Genomic DNA, 21828 nt, shown 5'->3' with positions numbered 1-21828 from the left:
AATAGAAGTCACTCAAGGGTTAAATTTACTCTACAGAATTTATTGTATACCCTACATTATTCATATAAACATCTACTCTATCGAGATTGGCACTTCTTATTACACGATCCTGTCATTGAATAAATTGTTGCTACAAACCGTTTTCTCACCCCTCCCAATCCATTTATCCTATTTTTTTCTCACTTTCTTCCCTCCATCTCTCAAGTCTCAGCCTAACAGGTCGATGCAGACAGACGCCACGTGATGAGTCTCGGGTCATTTTGAGGTTTCGTCGACAGAGAGTTTGTCCTTGCCTTCCTGCTCATGAGGGCTTCAGATATTTTGATTTAATACGTGAGGAAGCAGCTTTTAGACTTGTGAATTTGCGTTATATGAAAATAATTGACTTGACTTAGCACTTCATAATAGGTTGTTTGAAAGTAATCCAAATAGAACTGCTAAATATGTGAATCAAAACAAATCCAGGGTCGAATCTGAGAATGCAATTTCTTTGTTTGTCAAAGCAATGTGAAATTGTATTAACAGTAAAATAGAATCAGTGTTTCGGGCCAAAAATCAATAACCATATTTCATTATTTTTTTGTGCACCGCTCCCTCTATGAAAACCATTTTCAAGGCAAAATAACGGAGGCTGAGCAGCGAACCGTGATTTTATTTCAAAGAAGCACATGAAGAGATGAGAACATCAATCACGGTTGACCGGCAGGACAAATCTCATTACCTATTCAATTATCTTGCTTCATGTTCAAAGTGCATTCCATTAAAAATCCATTGTAAGAGGGTTACATGGTTGATGGACATGTCAGCATTTTATAATAACAATAAGAACCAAGCTTACTTTCGGATTCCCGTCTTTCATTGATTGAAGAAGTCTAACAGCACAGAAACAATAGGCTCCAGTAAATCCGGCAAATTCAGCCATCAAAAGACATTATTGCATTGAAAATATTGGATTTTCTCTTGTTAAATGACTTATTCATGCTGATGGACACAGTTTTCACTATATTACTAAGCTGCTAATTCGACAGTAAGTTAGGAAAACCTCAAATATAGTATAGTATAATGGTGCAAAGGTAATTTGTAAAAAAAATACAAATAAAATAAAATATTTTGCTTTCTTTTTGCCCACTTTGAGGTCTCTGCATGTCAACCAACGTTTAAGCTGTTCCACACTGTGTTTGTATATTGAAGCATGTTGAAAATTTCACACCTGGGACGTCCTTGTCATGTTTTGGTTCTGTGGGGGTGAGATTTAGTTTTCTTTTGGTGTTTTTGGTTATTTGTCATGTATTCCTTGTATCATTATGTCTAACCACGTCCACCTGAGTGTGTCTTCCCTTCCCAGTGTGTTGACCAATCAGCTCCCCAAGCCTCTTGTATCTTGCCCAGGTGTCTGTTATCTCGTTACCAGGTGTATGTAGTTACCCTGCTTTCTTTCAGTTCTTGTTGAGTCATTGTTGCTGTCCAGTCATCCCATGTTGTCCATGCCATGCCTTGTTGCCCTCGTGTTTTCATCACTATAGTTCGTTTTTGACCTTGTTAATTTGTATTTTTCCATAGTACCTTGTTTACCTTTTCTTGACGCATATGCTGGTGTCTGGTGTTTGTTTGGGATTCCGGAATGAGAATAACGTGATCTCTTTTGAAATCAACCCACTGTCCTTCGCTGAAACAATGAGGTTGAGCTTCAGCCCGCCCCTAAATCCTCCAGAGCCCGCCCCCTTCTCTACATGTACACATCACTGACCTCTACGAATTGTTTTGACCCATCTGTAGTGAGAAATTTGGTGCAGAAGTCACGTGACTGGACAGCAGCAGAAAAATACAAATTTACACTTCTTTCAACGGGTACAATTTTTTTTTTTTTTTTTTTTTTTTTTTTTTTTTTACGTACAATTTTTTTAAGTACTTTTTTTTTTTAGTACACAATTTCTTTTTTACAGGTACAAAATTTTTTACAGGTCAATTTTTTTTTATGTAAACTTTTTTTATTTTTATTTATTTATTTATTTTTAACAGGTAAATTTTTTTTACAGGTACAAATCACGACTTTTACAGATACAAATGTATACTTTTTTCCTACAGGTACAATTTCTCTTTTTACAAGGTACTTTTGCACCATATTTACCTCCATAGTATAACAGTTACCATACAACCGTGACAGAGCATGTTTTTGTCGTCTTTTCTTTTAAGAGTGAGAGTGTCCTGGACATGGGATTGGACCATGATGAATTCCAAGACAGTGATGAACCCAATGTAGAGCAATGTTTTAGGTATTTCCAGTGGAAAGGTCAGACGTCAAAGTTTCCGCTGTTGAAATGTTACAAGCTACCAAGATGCCATCTATTTGAAAAATGACTCCTGTCATTAAATTTGGAATTACCTGGCGTTGTGTACTAATAAGTATATTCTAGTGTTTTTAAAAAAGTAGGCGATAACTCCTGCAGCCAACAGTACAGTGTGCCACTACGTTTAGCGTCAAGTCTGTTCTGTTTTAACACGTTTCCCATGTTGTCACGATACATTTATTTCACGCTGACGAGAAGTTAACATGCCACCTTACACTGAGCATGGATTTCATTGAAGGCTGATGTCACGTCGGGCTACTTTACTTACGTTGCATCATATTTTATTCACAAAGCTGAAAAGGTAAATCAAGCCCTGCTCTCAGGTTCATATTTTCAAGATAATCTTTATTAATGAAACCAGTTATTCTCAAATGCTTCCTTGCATGCCTCCTTACAATTTCATCACTCCTCCTCAACATTGGGACATATTGGAACTCAACTGTTCCATCAGAATTTTCTCTTTTACTCATGTTGGACGTGCCATAGTTGGAGGACCACTGGCCGAAATGGACCCTGTTATTTAGTATGTAAGTCTATGTGTTAAGGTAAGAGCTCTTTTGCCCATTAACAAATGACTGAAAATTGTGTTCAGTAGTAGGGTCACAACTGCTAAACGTGTGCTTCCTATCTCTTTGTGTGAACTCAACACAGTTGTATTAAAATGCAGTCGCTAATGGCTAATGTTACACTGGATGACTGATTTGTGCCAGAATCTAATTTTCTATTCTTATCTTTATCACAGGCGACCTTTATTGAGTAATGGGTTTTGCGGGAGCAGTCACTTTGAATTTTATGCACATTGACACTGATGTAAATTATGCAGTTACTGTACATAATAAAAGAGATGCTGACTTTTTCTTAAATTTCCTGTGGGCCAGTAAAGCAGAATAATAGATAATAAAATTAGACTGAAAGAGCATAACATTATCTTTTGTCATACTGGATATTGTTTATTATTTTCAATAGATAAAACACATGCCAGGTTTACTAATCAATTATATATAACAAAATGTAATAAAACGAAATGGAAATTGATACATTACACATACTATACTGCTCCGTCTGTTGTGCAAGCTTCAGTCCAATGGCCATAGGTAGAGTTTGAATTATGTCTTCTTATGTCTAGATGAAAAAGTCCAGAAGTTGTTATTGTTTCCACAAAGCAAAAAGAAGATGTACCCCACAATCCAGAGCTTTAATCCTCCAACTAAGAAGGGAATTATGGACATAATAGAGGCTTGAAAAAAATTCGCCTGCTGGCCATGATGAATGAAGTCAGATCTAGTTTAATTATTACATTTAGTTGCTCTATTAATATGTCAGTAACCATTTTATGAAATCATTTGAAAATGGAATAATACTAAATGAGCTTAAAACTGCAAAAGTACTTCCTATGCACAAACCAACAACAACTTCCGCATTTCTGTTCTGCATCTGCTTGTGGACACTGGACAGGCACGCACACATTTGAGCAACTTTGTGAGTTTTTGAACGGTCTGAGTGGAGCAGTGTGCTTGGGGCGTATTTCCGAACATTCCTCCCATGATGAGGAGACAGCGAGTTTGGGGGCAACGAGCTAGACACAAGAAGGAGTCATGCCAGATCACAAATATCCATCCATCCATCCATTTTCTTGACCGCTTATTCCCTGGACTGGTTGCCAGCCAATCGCAGGTCTTTGGTAAACAGTAGGGCTGGGTATTGCCGCCAACCTCACGATACGACACGTATCGCGATACAGGGGTCACGGTACGATATGTATCGCGATACATATGTATCCCAATACTTGATCTTCAAGGCGATACGTATCCCGATATTTCACATTCATTTATTTGCATTTTATAATAACAGTCATATGTATACCTAAAGGATATATTTATTATGCTGGATGACAAAAAAAAATTTGTTAGTAGCTCTTGTGGTTTACCACCAAGCGGCATGCCTGGTCTAAATGCGTACGCACTGCATGCAAGGAGCAGTTTTCACAGACACACCGGGAAAATTTATTAATAGGCATAAGCCGATATGAGCAAAAATATCATAGTATTATAATTACATCTCTAAAATGTGCTTATTTGAAATATTTCGGGAAATAAAAACAGCATTTTTTTCATGAACACATTCTATTTCGTTTTTTTTAAACAAAATATAGGAAAACTGGTACATTAAGACACACGTGCCACGTTAAGTTTATGAGTAAATAAATGTTGATATTCTTCTTCTGCTTTAATTTTTCTTAGCAAAACACAGTGTCCAATCACTGGTGAGCTATTTTTGCATTAATTGAAGGCAATTAATTTCAAAGAAGCTGCTGGTTTTTATTTTTTTTAGGTACATGGAAGCTGCAAAGGCAAACGTTAACTACCTATTTAAAGTTATCGAGCAATATCGATTCTGTCGCCTGCGTATCGATACGCGTATTGTAATGAGGCCCGCAACGATATATTGCCGTATCGATTTTTTTGAGCACACCCCTAGTAAACAGTAATTTAAAAATATGTTCCTATACAGTAGGTAAGCACAATGTGCATGTTCACACTGTGCAAAATATTATATACACCTTTTTCCTTGTTTTTGATGAACATTTGATCTTACTACACTACTGTGTTTTAATGTTTGCCATCAACGTGGTACTTGGTGTGAAATGTTTGTTTTGACAGTATCTCTTGTGCATTACATCTTGAATGTGCGCATGGGGAATTTGTGTTGACTGGCTATTGTTTGATTGTGTGTGTGCAGTGGAAACAGGAGAATTCAGTTAGTCAACTGTTGTATGTGCCTTGGGCGAGAAAACAATCGCACCTGCTCCACGCGTATACACACACGCACACACACCCCACTTCAACATTGTCCCCATGGATGGTGATTCATATGGACAAAAGCACGAAATGTTTATTTGTGTGTTTCTGTTCGTGTGTGAGTGTGTGGGTGTGAGAAAGAGAAGAAGAAAGGTGGACTGTTGGGGGGGGGGGGGGGGGGGTGTCGTTTTGTTCTGCAATCTGCTTTGGGGATCCTCTGGGAAGTGAAATTGAAACACTTGATTATCTCGGAGTCTGAGGATCAACAAGAAACATCAACAAGAAATACAATCTCGAGAGAGAGAGCTTCCAAGTTCCAACTCTCCTTTCTTGCTTCATTCTTTTTTTTTCTCCATCACTCACGAATATAGTTGCCACTTCTCCATTTTAGTCTAACAGCCATCTAACTCGTACTAACCTCTAACATTGACAGGAGAGAAGACTTCAGTTTATTAGGCTTTTAAAGGATGAGCACATTTGCATATTTATGTATTTATTTGTATTTTATGGCAGAGAGGACTATAAAAAAAATAACAAATAAAAACAGACCTCAGGACATACCATGACAAATTTACACTCAGTCATGATAAATTGTAGTTCCCTTGCCTTACTGTCCCAATTGGCTGCCATCTGTATTGTTCTGTACACTGCAGGGCAGAAGAACCACCTCAGGCACAAAGCACTATTTAAGTGGCGATTGTCTATGGATGCTATGGAAAACAGTAGGCCTACGCCAAATCATACATTAAATAGTAAGGGTAAGAGGTGGCTAAAGGCCTCTTTATACTTCTGCGTCAGACTCACGAGGAGACGTTACGGTGGTGCTCCGCTCGTGTGTTTGCCTTCGTACGTGTGCGCAATACACATCACAATACACATCGGTGTCTGCTGTAGTTTCACACCAAGTCGGGGTATCGCTACGGCTGGGCCGCTACAGAGTGGAGATTCCTCTGCAATTTATGGCGAATTCAGGAAGTTCGATTCAATTCAGGAAGGCGAAACAAAGCCGCGGGGAGAGTAGGCTCATCACCGTGGCAATTATTAAATGCCAATATGCACCGGTGTCGACCGTAAACAGCCACGTGCTTACCGAACACACTTTGGTTTTTTTCCCCCTCTCGTCACACGCACATATCCCCACATACAGCCGTGGTATCCGGGGCAGGAAGTGGATTTTCGCAGTATTTGTGAGTTCACAAACCCCGGAGAATACATCTTGTACCGCTCCCGCCGATATCCGCCATTCGGACCAATCACAGAGCGACATTGTGTTTGGGGACAGGATATGCAACTGTGACGAAACCAAGAAGCTAGCGCCGACGTCGGGGCTAACAAACAAACCCAACATGGACGAATGGACGCTACAATTAATTCTGTTCTCACAGGATTACTCACCGTTTCCTTGTTGAATGTCGAACAGCGAAGGGCGCTTCGTGCATTTCTAGCTGATAAGATGTTGGTGCTTTTCCCCCCCTTTGGCAAGAACGAAGACAAATTTTGTCACCCATGGCCGGGATTGGTTAAAACAAATGTGTAGAATGACGCCTTTCCCAACCAAATTACTGCGGACAGGTACCAGACAGATATTGCGGAGAACTCACTTGAGGGAAGCGCATATCCAGCTGGCTATTAAGGTTAGTGGATTTGCGCCGCCAAACAAAGTTGCCTTCACGGAAACTATCTGGGCGGGGGTCGGGGAGAGAGAAAGAGAAAAAAAAAAAGCTGAGCACGCCATCGAACGGACGAATCACGAGCGAGCTACGTCCCGCCATCTACGGCTTTCAAGAATTGGCGACGTGTGTGCTGCACCCGGCCACGAGCTACGTGGCACTTAAAATTTATGGTGCTCAGTTGTTCTGTAAAGTTGTTTTTTACAGAATTTCCCTGGTAACCGCAGCTGCCAGTTTTTCCCCATAAAAAGAACAGATTTTGGGTTTTTTTGTTTTTTAATAGTGTAGCTTTCTTCTTTTGGCCATGATGTGGAAAATAGAGGGCAAAAAATCCAAAGACTTGACAAGTGCACAAGCGCTAGCACTAGCTAAGGGCTAAATAGTGGACGAGGGGAAAACATTGCAGGCTATATGGCGGAGGAGGAGTCAAAATGGTGGACCGGGCGTAACCGTCGTAAAGGTGAAACGCCTGCGACTTAACTCGAGAACTTCCTGTATATTGGTCTGAAAAAGAGTGGTATTGAACATCCCTAATGGTTATCAGAGGTCCATGGAAGACTATTTTCATAGGGTGTGAATTTGTGTGCTGTGTTTGACCAGTAATCAACCAAGGGTGTAAACCACCCACTCATCCATCAGAATGAGAGGCATAAAAAAATAGTTGGAAAAAAGTTGAAGTATTTTTTTTTCCTGGCACTGGCTTAATCGTAAGGACAGACAGTCGTAATATATTATTCTCTTGCTTTCAGTTGCAATGACAGAAGGTTCTTCGATCACCATCTGACAGTCTGCAATTCACAAAATCTGTCTTGTTAAATGGTATCATTTTGTCTACATCTTACACTTATAGAATAAAATAAAGAAAAACTGTCATTCTAACACTGAGTCAAAAAAATATATATTTCATCCTTTTTCTGCTTTTTTACATCCCATCTTCCTGATGTGACGCAAATTTGAGAAGCCTGAAATGCATTGCCTTAGGCGTCTTTATGACATTCTCGCCCACGCTTGTTTTTCCATCAACCTTTTTGCAATTGTGCTGCCAATGATATTTGCCTCGCTTTCAGCTTGTGCACTTTTTATGACATATCGTAATATCTTCCATCAATCTAACATTCTTGAAACAAGATTATATGATAAAAAGTGCTTTTGTTGATGTGCAATTAAAATCCTCACACTCGGTAGCTGAGGTTAAGGACTCTACTAAAGTCTTCAGTCAAAGTCAGTCTTTTCAGAAAAAATGTTCAACATAGCTATGAGAAGACCTGAAACCTGTTTTTTTTTTCAATCTGATCATGAATTCAATTAATTAATTAATAGCGATCTTCTTTTAAATGGAATCTCCAGTGTTGTTTCAACGATTTTATATAACTTCACAATGATCCTGTTTTGCACCCTACAAACATCCTCAGCTTCTTCCAGTCAGATCCACTAAAAGGATATGTGACATACATAAATAGATTGTGGAGTGCAATTTCAAGTGAGCCTTTGAAAATCTGCAGCACAAAAGGGCAAAAAGGATAATTCTGTGAGGGAGGTTGATTTGGAGAGCAACAGATAGCAATTGTGGGTGGCAGATTCACACAACTTAGATAATCTTCCCACTGCAAAGGGAGATATCTCCAAACAAACATAATAAACAAAGAAAACGTATGGTGCACAGCTTTAGATTTCTGGGTTCTTTTAAAATTAAGTCTGATCATTCACCCCCATCAACCTCATCCAACCCCCATTGTTCTCAAACAAAACTATTTCTGGGAATTGTTTCGATGTATTGTTCTTTCATGTTTTTTTTTGTTCTTAAATTGTAGATACTAAAATACAAAAAAAATAAAATACAGGAAGCCTGTTTGATATTATATAATGATGTTCAATTATTAATCGTGTATTTAAATTTGATTGTATTTTATTTTCTATTTAATTATCTGTTCTCATTGCTGCTGGACATGTAAATTTCCCAGAGGGAGCCATCCCAAAGGGATCAAAAGTCAAGTCTAAGTCTAAGTCTAAATTACAAAATTTACAAACCATAAAAAATGTGTAAGGTGTTGTGGCCACTTGCTTTCGGCGTTCATATATTCCATCTATTTTATGAAAAATAAAGACACAAAGCATTTTTTAAAGCACCCTTTGTTTTCATCAGTTTTTTGGCAACTTTTTGTTTTGTCATATAGGTGGTATTTAGATGACGTCAAGTGCCACAAGTGTGCCGTTCTCGGGTGCACGGACTGTCGAATGTGAATGAACAAAAGAGTGTCCAGAGAGAATTGCAAGGATAAATCAAATAGTCGAGTAGTCAAAATTTTCAATTTTGAGATTTCTCCAGATACCCTCCCTAAGATCTCTACTTTCATGTCCCATCAGCCCAAAAGGTGAAATTGTAGTCAAAGTGTATGAAGAAGTGATGGGTCAACAATGTTGTTTTAGTAAACATGCTAGTGCTAGTAGCTGGCGTGGTCGGGGAACTAGCCAACTTGGTCTCAAAATAACCCGAGATTCTTCACCCCTAATTCACAAATGATTTAAATAAATAATTGGCAATCAGTGGTACATGAGCTGAAATTACAAAAGCCGCAAGAAAGTCCGTGATTTGAGATCGAGCCGTCATCCAACCTCAGAGCAAACGTGAATGTCCTTGGAGCAGTACACGTGACATTTGTCCGGATACCGGCAAATGTCACGTGTACTGCTTCAAGGATCTAAACCTTACGTTACGTTAGAGGAAGCTGAGGATGACATTATCACAAGCAAAATAACATTCGGTGTAAACACAAGGGGAGCACGGCTGAGAACGCTGTACACTAGCCACACCATATGCCGTGACGTCAAAGAATACCGTCAAATGCTGACTTGCTCGATAGCTGTCCTCTCTTTCCTGTAACTGGACGACTGTCTTAGAAGAGCCGAAGCAAGTGACTGACCGCCATCCTGACCCGTCACTAAATGATGTGGCCACTATCCCGAGCCGTCACAGTCACTTATTGTTTTTTAATGTTCATTCAGTTTCTGCTACTTAACCCATTCACTGCCATTGATGTGTATATCCGTCCATGGCAGTGAATGAGTTAAGTCAATTCCGTTCCCATAGACGTGTATATCCGTCAATGGCAGTAAATGAGTTAAATAGATGTTTGAATTTAACTCTAGCTGTCTTGTTCCCTGTGTGGATTGATTGTATGTTGTTTTTAATAAACAAGGCTACTTTTTGATCACAAAAGAGTGATATGTTGAAGACAGTGACAAGTTGAGTGTATTCAATGCATGCGATAAAATCCGATTTTCTTCAGTGGCCTAATGCTATTTAGTCTTTGTTTTTTTCTGACTCTCACTGAAATCAATTGCAGGACATTGCAGGGAACCCTTGTGTGAAGGGTCTAGCCGTAGGCCAAAAGCTGTTATAGCTCACTTGTGATTCGGCGGTTTGGAGAGCTACATGTGAAAATTTAATGATGTTAGTTGAATGGAAAGTTCCTTATTTTTAACAGCTGGTAGCCTAGAGAATACTAAAGTGGATGAAATAGAGTAACAAAACAAGAGTTTGGACATGTCAACAGAAATTCTCCCTACATTATTTCATTGCAACACGCGGGGCCTGGTTGGTGTGCAGTTTGATCATTATGGTAAAATAACTTTGGCATTAGTATTGTCGAATTCTAAAATAATTGTGGCATGCACTTTTTTTTTTAGTCATCCAACGGTATGTGAAGGTTTGATCTCGAAACAATGTTGCCCATTGCTGACACTCATTAACATCCAACAATAAAGTTGAATGGGAAGAAAGCAAAATCTTTCTTTTCTCGATTAGTTACTCCTTTTTGGATCTGTTCAAGAAAAACGTGTCATTGCAGTGCCTGTTTAAAGCTGTGTCGTTGCTAGATAGATGTCAGTTCTCTATCAGAGGTGGAGCCCAACAGCTATGTCCAGCTCCAGGTATTATTTAAACAAATAAATAAATAAGGGAAATTAGTTACAAAAGACCAAACAGTTCTCTGGTGCCTAGATGGCAATTTTAGTTTTGTTTCTGAAATCTCACTGGAGAGAAATAGTGAGATTGGGCAGCATTGAAAAGTCTCCTTGCAATGTCAAAATGCATCCTCAGGGAACTACCGTGTGGTCTACTCTGTAAAATACATTGAGTGACAATGGAAACTCTGCAAAGATTAGAATCTATGTCAGATGCATTTCCTGTGAAATGTGAACTGGCTCCTTTATCTTCAAATTAAGACATGGATGCAGCCAGGCAAACAAAATACAAGATTCGATGTGTGTCTCCAACAAACTGCCTTCAAAGGGCACACAGCTCCTTACACACTTCCTGCTTATGGGATGAGACAAGCGTATGCACGAATGGCTGATTTAATGGCTTGCACTTTAATGTGTTTGGGATTTGGAAGACGTGAGTCTGCATGCATGACTTGTTTGCATTCCGGTGGGCACATGCACTGTATGTCAGGTCAAAACCACAAACCACCTCATGGTGTCTCTGTGATGAGGTTAAAAAAATGTGTGATGTAGAACAAAACAGAAGTTTGCTTTCCATTTCTCACCAAATCTCTTTTACTTAACTACTTAAAAGAACAGCTTTTAAAAACATTCTAGTTAGTGAGCTGATTCCAGCTCATTGACAGTCTCCCTCGTAATCATAAGGACGTTCAAATTAATCAATAAAAATAACAATAATAAATAGGGGTGTTAAAAAAAAAAATCGATTCGGCGATATATCGCGATACTACATCGCTCGATTCTCGAATCGATTCAATAATCGGCAGAATCGATTTTTTTATTTTTTTTTATTTTTTTTTTTTTTAGGATTCACACCTTGAGCATGGAAGAATGTTATATGAACGGAACATTAAGCCTTAATATTTTATAAGACTGAAATTTCAGATAAATAAATAATACATTTTCATACAAATCTTACACTCTACAAGCTTACTGATTAGTATTTTCTAAATTTGAATGAAAAAAAATCGCAACAATCGACTTATAAATTCGTATCGGGATTAATCGGTATCGAATCGAACCTGTGAATCGTGATACGAATCGAATCGTCAGGTACTAGGCAATTCACACCCCTAATAATAAATGACGTGCAACAAAATAACATCAATTTTGTTAAGGCCAGTTTAATTTCTGTTGGACTTCAAAATCAAAGCAATGCTTGATTAGTTCATTTTCAGAGAATTCACAAAAGCTGTCAAGGATAACAACTGAAGAGGAGCAACTACAACCTGAAAAGTTTTTAGTGTCACATCAAACAGAGGGGTAGATTATCTAAGAATGTGCTGTGTCCACTAATAGCGCGAAATATTGCACCACAACTGCATCCGCAGTCTGCGCCCAGTTACCCACTGATTCGCTAAGGATATTGCTCCAATCATTTACCGGCGTAAACACGCCCACAAAACTGACAGCTTGGAGCAAATTTGCACCTGATTTACCACACATAGCAATGGATTTGCGCCAAGAACATAGTTGTTATAGTTACAGTTGCAAGAAAGATGACATTATCAGAAAGCGAGGTTGGACCGAGAGTAAACGTTTATAGCGCCATTAAGCTGTACAGAGCAGAGAGGACGACAACGACGTCATTCATTCATAAAGTACAGATTATTGCCGCTATCGTTTTTAAAAAAATATATTTTCAGAGGTTGGCGTGGCCGTACAGTATGCATCTGGCACGTAAAGATGATCGTAAAACGCCCCCTCCAACCCCCTCCGCCATTGCCGATCAGCCCGGTTACATCATGTGTCGTAAACCAACATATAGAAAAATGTCCCCCCCTCCCTCCCGCTCTCTCTCCTCTCTTCATGATCAGCCTGAGGGGAACGGGCACCATGCACACTTCTGTCATGAGCCCGGGATCGAGGAAGCTCCAAGTTTACACCAGCCTTCCATATACGTCATTTGCGTCACTCAAACTCTGTGTGGCTATTAGCGCTGGCGTTAGTGAATTTGACGCTATCAATGAGTCTCATTTGCTTTGGGAAGGGCATAATATGCTCCAAATGTATGCAAATTACCTAATTTTCATATGCGCAAATACCGCCGGCGCACAATCTGGTTGGCAGCGCACTTAGTGACGGATTTCCCCATCTGCACGTGTTTAGTCAATTAGGCGCTCCCGGATTGCTCCATTTTTACCGGTTAGCGCAGCACAAAGGCTACGCAAACCTTTAGTCAATCTACCCCAGAGACTCTTACAGCATTTTTGCTCATTGTGCATGAAAATTAACTAATTTTAGGATTTCCAAATTAAGCAAGAACAATTTTAAAACAATATATTAATCACCTTAGAAATTCTGATCTTGCATCGTATATAATTTTCAAAACATCAATAAGTCTTTATGGCTTGATATAAGAGAGTCGAGGTTAGATTTTTACAGTGCATCACTTATATTGAATGTGACACATTAAAGCGTGATCTTAAATGGTGGACTTGTTTGTGTAACACCTACACTGCAAATGTTCCCATTCCTAAATGTGAACGAGCAAATGGAAACAAGGGAACTAATGCACTACCAAATGCCCTCTTGCGTCAATATTGTGTCTTTCGAATACAGTACAAGATTTTCTGTAAATACACTATGTCAAAAGCACAAGTCCATAAATGCAATAGGACAGGTTTTCGTACATCAAGAAACACTTGCAGCTTTGTTATATTCAATTCTTAGTGTAGAATGATGTCAGCCTAAGTACTCATATGAACACAACGTTAGTAGGATGTAAACGCAAACCGAAACAAATCAGTTTGTTTGTATGATGAGGACACATCACACTGTGTTATACAACAAAAGAAATGCCTCATAATCCAACGTCCACCTTGCTCCTCTTCAGATGACTGTCAACTTGGATTAACTTGCATAGTGCTAAAAATACGATGATATAATGGAGGGATTGTTTACGGAAAGGAGAAGACAATCCACTGTAACCGAATACCCTCTTCTAATTGTCTGTCACATCTCGGCAGAGCTCTAACAGAGAATTAAGCCCTGCAGCATATCAGTCTGTACGTTTACACGCAGTAAACAAAATCACGCTATTGTATGTAACTGCCATAATCCGACCGTGTTCCACTGAAAAGACTAACACACCCAAACTGTTTAGTCAAATTCAGAATCAGAAACTCTGTTTGTGTAAAATGGCCGACATCAACGTTTCATTAATTCCCAAGTGAAGATCAAGCCAAAGTGGAGGGCACATTTGACCGACAAGGAAATAAAACATCTTCACGTGGAGCCACACGTGGAACCAAAATTCATTCCAACACCGTTTGTAACATGAAATGTTCATAAATCAATGAATGTTTCACAGTGAAATGAATGGAAATACAATAAATATGTCCCATACTTCACTGTTTATGATTAGTTTGTGCTTTAAAACAAATGCAGTGTAATAAGTGAAAACACACTAAAACAGGGCTGAGCTTTAACGGTCTAATATGTCTAATGTGTTTGATCCATCTGATCATGGTTATAAAACCAAACTTCACTTGTATGTGTTGTGAATTTTCGGCTGCCGTCATGTTGACTCAACAAAAGTTGACTGCGTGAGTGCGAGTGTACGGCTGATAAATACGAGTGTCTGCTCGACAACCTGTTGTGTGAGCAACCACAACATTCTGATGTGTGCTGCACATGTAAAATAAAAGTGTTGATTTCGAGTGACGTGTGGCAAATCTGTCGATGTTTACGCACATGGCGCTACTGAGCAAGGTTATTTTAGTTAACTAAAACTAACAAAAAAACTAAAACTAAAATTCAAAAAACAATTTCGTTAACAAAATCAAATAAAAATGAAAATGCTTATTTTTTAAACGAATACTAACTGAAACGGCATTGTATGTTTACAAAACTAACTAAAACACACTATAATTATAGCAAAAATGTCCTTCGTTTTAATCTTTGCTAATTAATTTAATCCATGAGCCTTTGGGGATGATTTTAAATGTGATTTTAAGTAGATTTATTTTGATATTGACCAGAATAAGGACGTTTAAAAGTGTGCCATACAGAAGTGACATCATCTAGCAGCAGCCAATAGAAAAGCACCTTCAGATGAGGTCGCGCCAATGGTGTTTTTTTGTTTTTTTTACATGACGCACAATAATACACATTTAAAAAAACAAAAACAAACTTAAACTAATGTGTCGTCGGATTTCATTAATGAAATTGAAGACAAAATCAAACCACGCTTCTAGATTTGAAATTGGAAAATGACTAATTTCCTACACTTTAGCATGTGTGAGTTTACTAATGCCAAGTTTTATTTTATTTTATTTTATTTTTTTTATATTTGTTGAAAAAAAAACACAGTAGCTTCTAGAATTGAAACTGCTGATGAGTTACAGCAACTTATTTTTTTCCCAATAAAGACACATGACTTTTTAGGTGCTATTGCTAGTTGTTCAAGGTTATTCATTTGAGTAGTTGTGAAAATTTGAACGTTCTCTTTTTTTTAATTAACATTAAAAGATGACATTTATGCTCCATTCATTTACATTTGATAGTGTTCTCTTACAATTCCCAAAACTCATGTTTTTATCAATTATTTTATCAATTAAAATTGGAATGCCCAAAGCACAGGCTAAATTTACTGCAACCGCACAGTATATTCAATTGGCACTTTTAAATAGACACAACATGGTTACAGCCTTATCCAATTTAATGAGGTACGTGGTTTGTTTCCTTCTGCTGGCTTGTGAGTACCTCATGTATAGTACTTGTACATGATTAATATTGTGTGCTCCATGGTGGGTATAATTGTCATGCATCAACAACTATGAAAGGGTTTTAATGTGTCATGACTGGGGCTGAAGAGGCTGAAACGTTAATGACATCATCTACTTCCCTTTCATTTTGAGATTTTAAAAAATGCAAGGAAACCTCAAAACCGCCAATTATCTTCAGACTTGCAAAACAGCATGTCTTCACTTCACTGATCAAGGCGGAATATGAAGACGAATTGCAAATGCATCTGACAATTAACCGTAACATAATAGCGTTAATAAGTTACGACTGTTGTACAGAATCGTGAATTTTATTTTCAGTTGAATGATAATGGATATTTAATGACAAAATTCAGGGAAATGTTGGGAGTTAATCAGCGTGTGCAATTTGGTGCTGATCTACACTAGGATGATTTGAACAAGGCTTTTTGTAATGAAATGCAGGAACCACAAAAAAGGATAAAGTGGCAGAAATTATGTTGAAGAAACCTGCTTACACCAGCTTGACTGGCAGCGCATGCTATAAACTGTGATAATGGCCAACCTTATTTCAGCCGCAATTTTTTTTTTAATTATGATTCTGAGTGTGTGGGCTGTTAATAGAGGTGGGAATCTTGGGGCACCTCACGATTCGATTGCGATTACGATTCAGAGGCGACGATTCGATTATAAAACGATTATTGATTTCCCCCCAGGCAGCAGAAAAAAAACAATGTATTTTGGCGCTTTTAATGTTTCGTACATTAGTTACAAAAATAGTACAAAAGTCCTCTCAGGCCTAAATAAACTACTATTTCAGTATTAAGTTAACAGTTCAAAACAGTAAATAAAATACTCAAGTCCTCATTCTGTAACAACAGCTTTTAAGTATATTCAGTCTTCAACAGAATAAAACATAGCATTGAGCAAAAATATATTATTTTTATCCACTCAAAAGTGCACTGAGGTATAAATGAAAGACAATGTGAACTACTACTTCAATACAAATGCCTTAAAAAAAAGTGCTTTCCTGCTTTTTAAGTTGTGTAAAGATGAACATGTAAACATTAAAGTTTCTCAGAGGTACAAAAAAAAAAAAAAAACCTCAAGTGCTTTTCTGCTTTTTAACTTGTGTAAACATGAACGTGTAAACATTAATGGGATCGTTCGGCTTTTTTAACATGAATCTCAATTTGATCCTCACCTCCCGTGTGTGCGATCAGCGCTGACTTCGGCGTTGGACGAGAGGAAAATAGTCCAGCAAGCTGGCTGGGGTCTCGGAAATAAAGCGTTTTTCTTCTAAAAACTTTTTGTTTTCAAAAGCGTGATACATTTCCACCACAATACTCTTTTCTGAATAAAGTCAGACGCCATTACCGCCAGCCACTACTTTTCTGTTCGTTCGTTCGTATCACTGCGCGGCGCCCTGTAGAACGCTAACCGACGCACTGCAGCCAGCTAGCTGATACTTCCGCCTGAAGTTGTTTGCCTTTTCGGAGCAGGTCTGATCTCACGAAGAGGTGGGTTGGTCAGCTCAGCCATGCTTGTTGTTGTTTTGAATCTCGAGGCGTGAGTTGTGTATGTGTACTCTCGGTCCGTCCCAAAAAGCGTCCCGAAGACCGCGCGCGCTACTGCGTTTCAGTTCCGCGTACTTTTCGCTCGTTTCGCTTCCCTTGGCATATTTATATAATCGGAATTTGGACATTTGTGAATCGTTCTCGATTGTTGCACGGCCGAATCGTGAATAATCTAAGAATCGGAAATTTTGCACACCTCTAGCTGTTAATGTGTTTTTCTTGCATAAGACGTAGTGAACTGGTGTTTTCAAAATGACCGTTTCCAGTCTGAAAGCATCCGTGTGGGCTGTTTTTTTTCTTTTCTTTTTTTTAATTATTATTATTATTTAGCCACTTCACTGCAAACATTTATGCAATTAATGTAAAGATTCTCATAGTCAATTTGATGTGCATTAATCATCATTGTTATGACATACACAGGTAATTTAGCAATAAGCAGGTGTTTACATTTGATTATTGATTCAGGTTGATTTTTAAACCAAGCTCTTATGGCAGAAAAACAGACATGATATACCTTTTGGTACTGCTTTGCAAAGCTGCGCGTTCTTTATAGTATTGCTAACAATCTGCATAATGTACTGTAAGTGCATGGTGTGAGAGAATTTACATGATAATTTATAATATAAGTATGCATATTGATGCCAAAATATTGATATTGAGGTCAAATATTTTTTTTCAGATTTTCATAGTACACAGTTGGTTTCCTTTCAAATGACCTCAGCAATACTTCGCAGTGAATTCAAAATGATGGTTTTGCTCTGAATTGTTTTACTGTTCATAAGGGAATACCACAAGGTTCTGTATTGGATCCCTTCTTATTTGTCATTTCTGTCAATGGCTTAGGGTCTAAATAGGCGTTTTTCCACCAACGAGCCCAGGAACTTTGAGTTTTGGGTAAAGGGAGTTCTTGGTGGTAAAAGTTCCGCAGGGAATTTATGATTTGTGTTTCCACAGCATCTTGCAATTCTCGGTAACTAATTCAAATGAGTTTGATTGAGTCCAGCCGATGTAAAAAACAACACCCCCAAACTTGACCAATCAGCCATGGCCATTGCAGCCCTCCCCCTCAAAGTTCCTGCCTGGCTCAGCAAAACACTGCTGCTACGATAGTACTTGGATGCCCCCTGGGGAATTTAATTACCCGGGTAATTGTTGTTGGTGGAAAAATGCCCAAACTGAATTTTACCAAGGTAAACTGAAAAGTTCTCCAAAAGTTCCAGCGGTGGAAAAACGCCTAACGTCTCCAATTCAAATTTGCATTTCTATACTGACAACACTGTTATTTCATCAGGCTGTCAATCAGGCTGTCAAATCTCCGGAATTATATTCATAAGTGACAAAAACATGATTGGCAGAGGCACATTGTCGAACATTTGGTGCATTAATCATTGTAGAGTTGTTAGTGAAATGCACTTTAGAATTTAGGCTGGAAAAGTCTTGCAAATGGGTCAGTGATATTTTTAAAATGGGACACGAATGACAACTTGTCTTCACTTGGGAAAGTAATAAATGAAATCCACACTTTAAATATGAACTTGATCAGTACTGTAATAAGTAATAAATACAGCATATGACCACACAGGTTCACAAACAAGACTAATAAATATTTACAATGTATAGAGTTTATTCAATTCTGTGTGGAAGCATGCTATTCATTGACTTGCTAATGACGTACAATAACACAGATTACAAGCAGCAGTTCGCACGTACTCCAGTGGGCGCAGATTTGTAAAGAGACTTTGTGGGCACCTTGTATATGCCTTGCATAATAATGATAATCACCTGCTCTCGTCACAAGAGCACTGTGGCGAACCTACTTCATATAAAAGTGAAAACACAACAATCTCTCAAATAAGCAGCAACTGACGGCAGCCACAGCAGTTAAGTTGATTTATAATTATGTTACTTAGTCCGATTAATTTGGAGCCTTCTTAGCCATACCCTGGCAAAATGAAGTCATCGCTTTCATTGCTGTACATATTTACAAATGAATGCTGAAGTGCTACAATGCAAAACTGTGACAGTTAGGAATGATAAAGAGGTATTAATGTAAAAACTGACACGTCATTTTTGCCGAAAACACCTAAAAAGGTGCACCCAAAATAAACTTGAAGCTGTTCTTGAACCATTTGGGCTATCTGCGTAATTTTGGTCTGTTTTTGAAGAGAACACTTTGAATTTTTCTCCCCAGCAGTCAGAATCTGTTTAAGTGCAACTGATACTGAGTGATGGAAGTTTGAATACAAAAAAAGGACAAATTTTATGTTCGACAAATTTAAAAAAAAATCTGCCTTGAAAATGGATGTAGAACGGTGATTGGGACTTGAAAACACTACAAAGTGAAAGCCTGAAGTCTTGAAGTTTGACAATAATATTACAGAAAATTTGCCTTTTACACAGCTGTCAAGTACAGTGGACAAGGGCCAAAAACAATTTGAGGAAAGTCTCTCTTGCAAAAAAAGTGGAACTTGGACGAGGGATCAAATCCCAGTCCCACCTGCCCCGCTAACAGTCAGTCGTAAATGTAATATTGATTATTTGCCTCATTTCTTGCTTTGCAATTGATTCGCCATCAGTCCAGTGTGTACTCTGCCTCTCGCCTAATAGCTGGGATAGCCTCCAGCTCACCTGTTACCCAAGTGTATAGAAAATGGATGGGTGCATCATTTCTAGGCTACTATAGGATCACTTTAGAATAGATGACTTTTTTCTTTGCTCTTTGATGCACACAGAGGCAGGTTGCACTATGGACTGGCCGACAATCAATTACAGGGCGCATACTGTACAGACTAGGGGTGTTAAAAAAAAATCTATTCGGCAATATATCGCAATATTACATCGCGCAATTCTCGAATCGATTCAATAGGCGGCCGAATCGATTTTTAAATATCCATTTTTGATGGAAAAATATTCACTATAACGTCTTAGGGTTCACACCTTAAGCATGGACGAATGTTATGTTAATGGAACATTAACCTTAATATTTGATTTCAATGCTGTTCAAACATGAAACAGATTACAACCTGTATAAGACTGAAGTTTTAGATAAATAAATAATACATTTTTATACAAATCTTACACTGTGCAAGTTTACTGATTAGTATTTTCTAAATTTAAATGAAAAAAAATCGCAACAATCGACTCATAGATTCGTATCGGGATTAATCGGTATCGAATCGAATCGTGACACAAATCGAATCGTCGGGTACTAGGCAATTCACACCCCTAGTACAGACAAGCAATAATTCACAGCTATAGACTATTTAGTCTTCAATTAACCTTGTTGCATGTTTTTGGAATGCGGGGTTACAATTCCATTCCACCTTCATTGTACTTCATGAATCGACATTAGCCTATACTGAGAACAATTTCCACAACAAAACATCTTTATAAGGACTATAGATCCGGTAAAATATTTAGATGAGCCTGTGCGTGGTGAGTGCTGAAAACTTTTACAACGGTTTCGGATGACTGCATTCATTGAAGTGTGACTAATCCTTTCCAAATCCGCCACGGCCAATCTACTACCCACGGGGGTGTTTCGTTCGTGATGTTCGAAGTATATACATCATGTATCATTACGCCTAAGTGTGTGAGGCTGCTTTGGGGGCAATCTAATTCTGCTCGATAATGAACTCAGACTGTGAGCACAACATCCCCGGGCTGCGTGTGCTGACCTTTGATGTGCTCGTTGACGACGCTCTCCAGCTTGTCCAGCCTCTCCATTATTCTCAGGGTCTCTCCTTTGCTGTCCTCCTCCAACTTTCTGTCCGCCTCGCCTCCTGCGTCCGCAACTTTCGGACCGCTGTTCGCCACGAAGTTGGTGATCCAGCCGACGTAGATGAGACACACGATGTTGGTCATGCCGCTCAGTATCACGCATGTCGACACCAAAGTTTTAGTCCTCCTGGTGCACAGCATCGCGACATCCCTCCCTCGGTGGGCTCCAAAGATTTCCTCCTTTCCTCCTGTGTCCGAAGCGCGCAAGGCTGCCGGTGTGAGAGGCGAGAGAGGCAAAGATGAAGAGTCGTTCAGAAGTCCTCCTCTGCTTTCGCGAGTGCCGTGCCAGACATGTCTCAATTTCGTCTCGCTCGACCTAGCTTAATTTCACAGTCGAAATAACAGGAATTCCTATGATAACACTAACAAGAGTGTGCTCATCGGTGGCTGAGCAACCAGCAAGTCGAGCTGTGCAAGCCGTTGCAAAGCTGTCTGATGATCCCTCTCTAATCCTCCAGTCCAATAGAAGGGGAGGAGGCGGGCGCAGCTGGAGCACAAGGTAAAGGGAGGTGGAGGAGTGGGCAACAGGGGGATGCTCAAGTGCATCCGCGCAAACATTGCCAAAGCGCAATTGAACTTCTGATGGAAATGAGGCTCAACATTTTATGCAACAATTGTTGGTTGCTTGTGCTATGAGAAATATACGGAACCCCTAAGGTGACATGGTAGGAAAAAAACAACAACTTTGCGCTCCCTCGAAAAACATTTTGCGTTCTCTCGCAAAGTTTGCGAGGGAACGCAATCTTTTCGTTCGAACGCAAAGTTGTTTTGCGAGGGAACGCAAAGTTGTTTTTTCGCCTGCCATGTCACCTTCGCTGCGCCGTAAACACTTCCGGGTCATCTTCCATGTGAACAAAAGCGACGACGATGGAACGTTTTTAAGCATGAAACAAAACAGTGGGAAAGCTTTCCCAAAGCGACTAGGATGGAGCATGTATTTTTCCACT

The 21828-nt window shown here is 39.0% G+C and overlaps 1 protein-coding gene across 2 annotated transcripts in view; it reads right to left on the bottom strand.

The window, feature by feature from the left end:
- LOC144015863 (polypeptide N-acetylgalactosaminyltransferase 18-like) overlaps positions 1-21350 on the bottom strand; it is a 90973-nt gene extending 69623 nt beyond the window's left edge. The window contains exon 1 of one of the 2 annotated variants that reach the window (XM_077516271.1): positions 20779-21350. In XM_077516271.1, coding sequence (XP_077372397.1) covers positions 20779-21022 — 244 coding nt within the window. In that variant the 5' untranslated portion in view covers positions 21023-21350. The remainder of the gene's footprint in view (positions 1-20778) is intronic. The other variant, XM_077516270.1, reaches the window with a different exon arrangement.
- Between the last annotated feature and the right edge of the window lie 478 nt (positions 21351-21828).

This window comes from Festucalex cinctus, chromosome 3, assembly GCF_051991245.1.
Source record: "Festucalex cinctus isolate MCC-2025b chromosome 3, RoL_Fcin_1.0, whole genome shotgun sequence".
NCBI lineage: Eukaryota > Metazoa > Chordata > Actinopteri > Syngnathiformes > Syngnathidae > Festucalex > Festucalex cinctus.
Note: the sequence above shows the minus strand (reverse complement) of the source record. Positions and strands in the feature narration are given on the sequence as shown.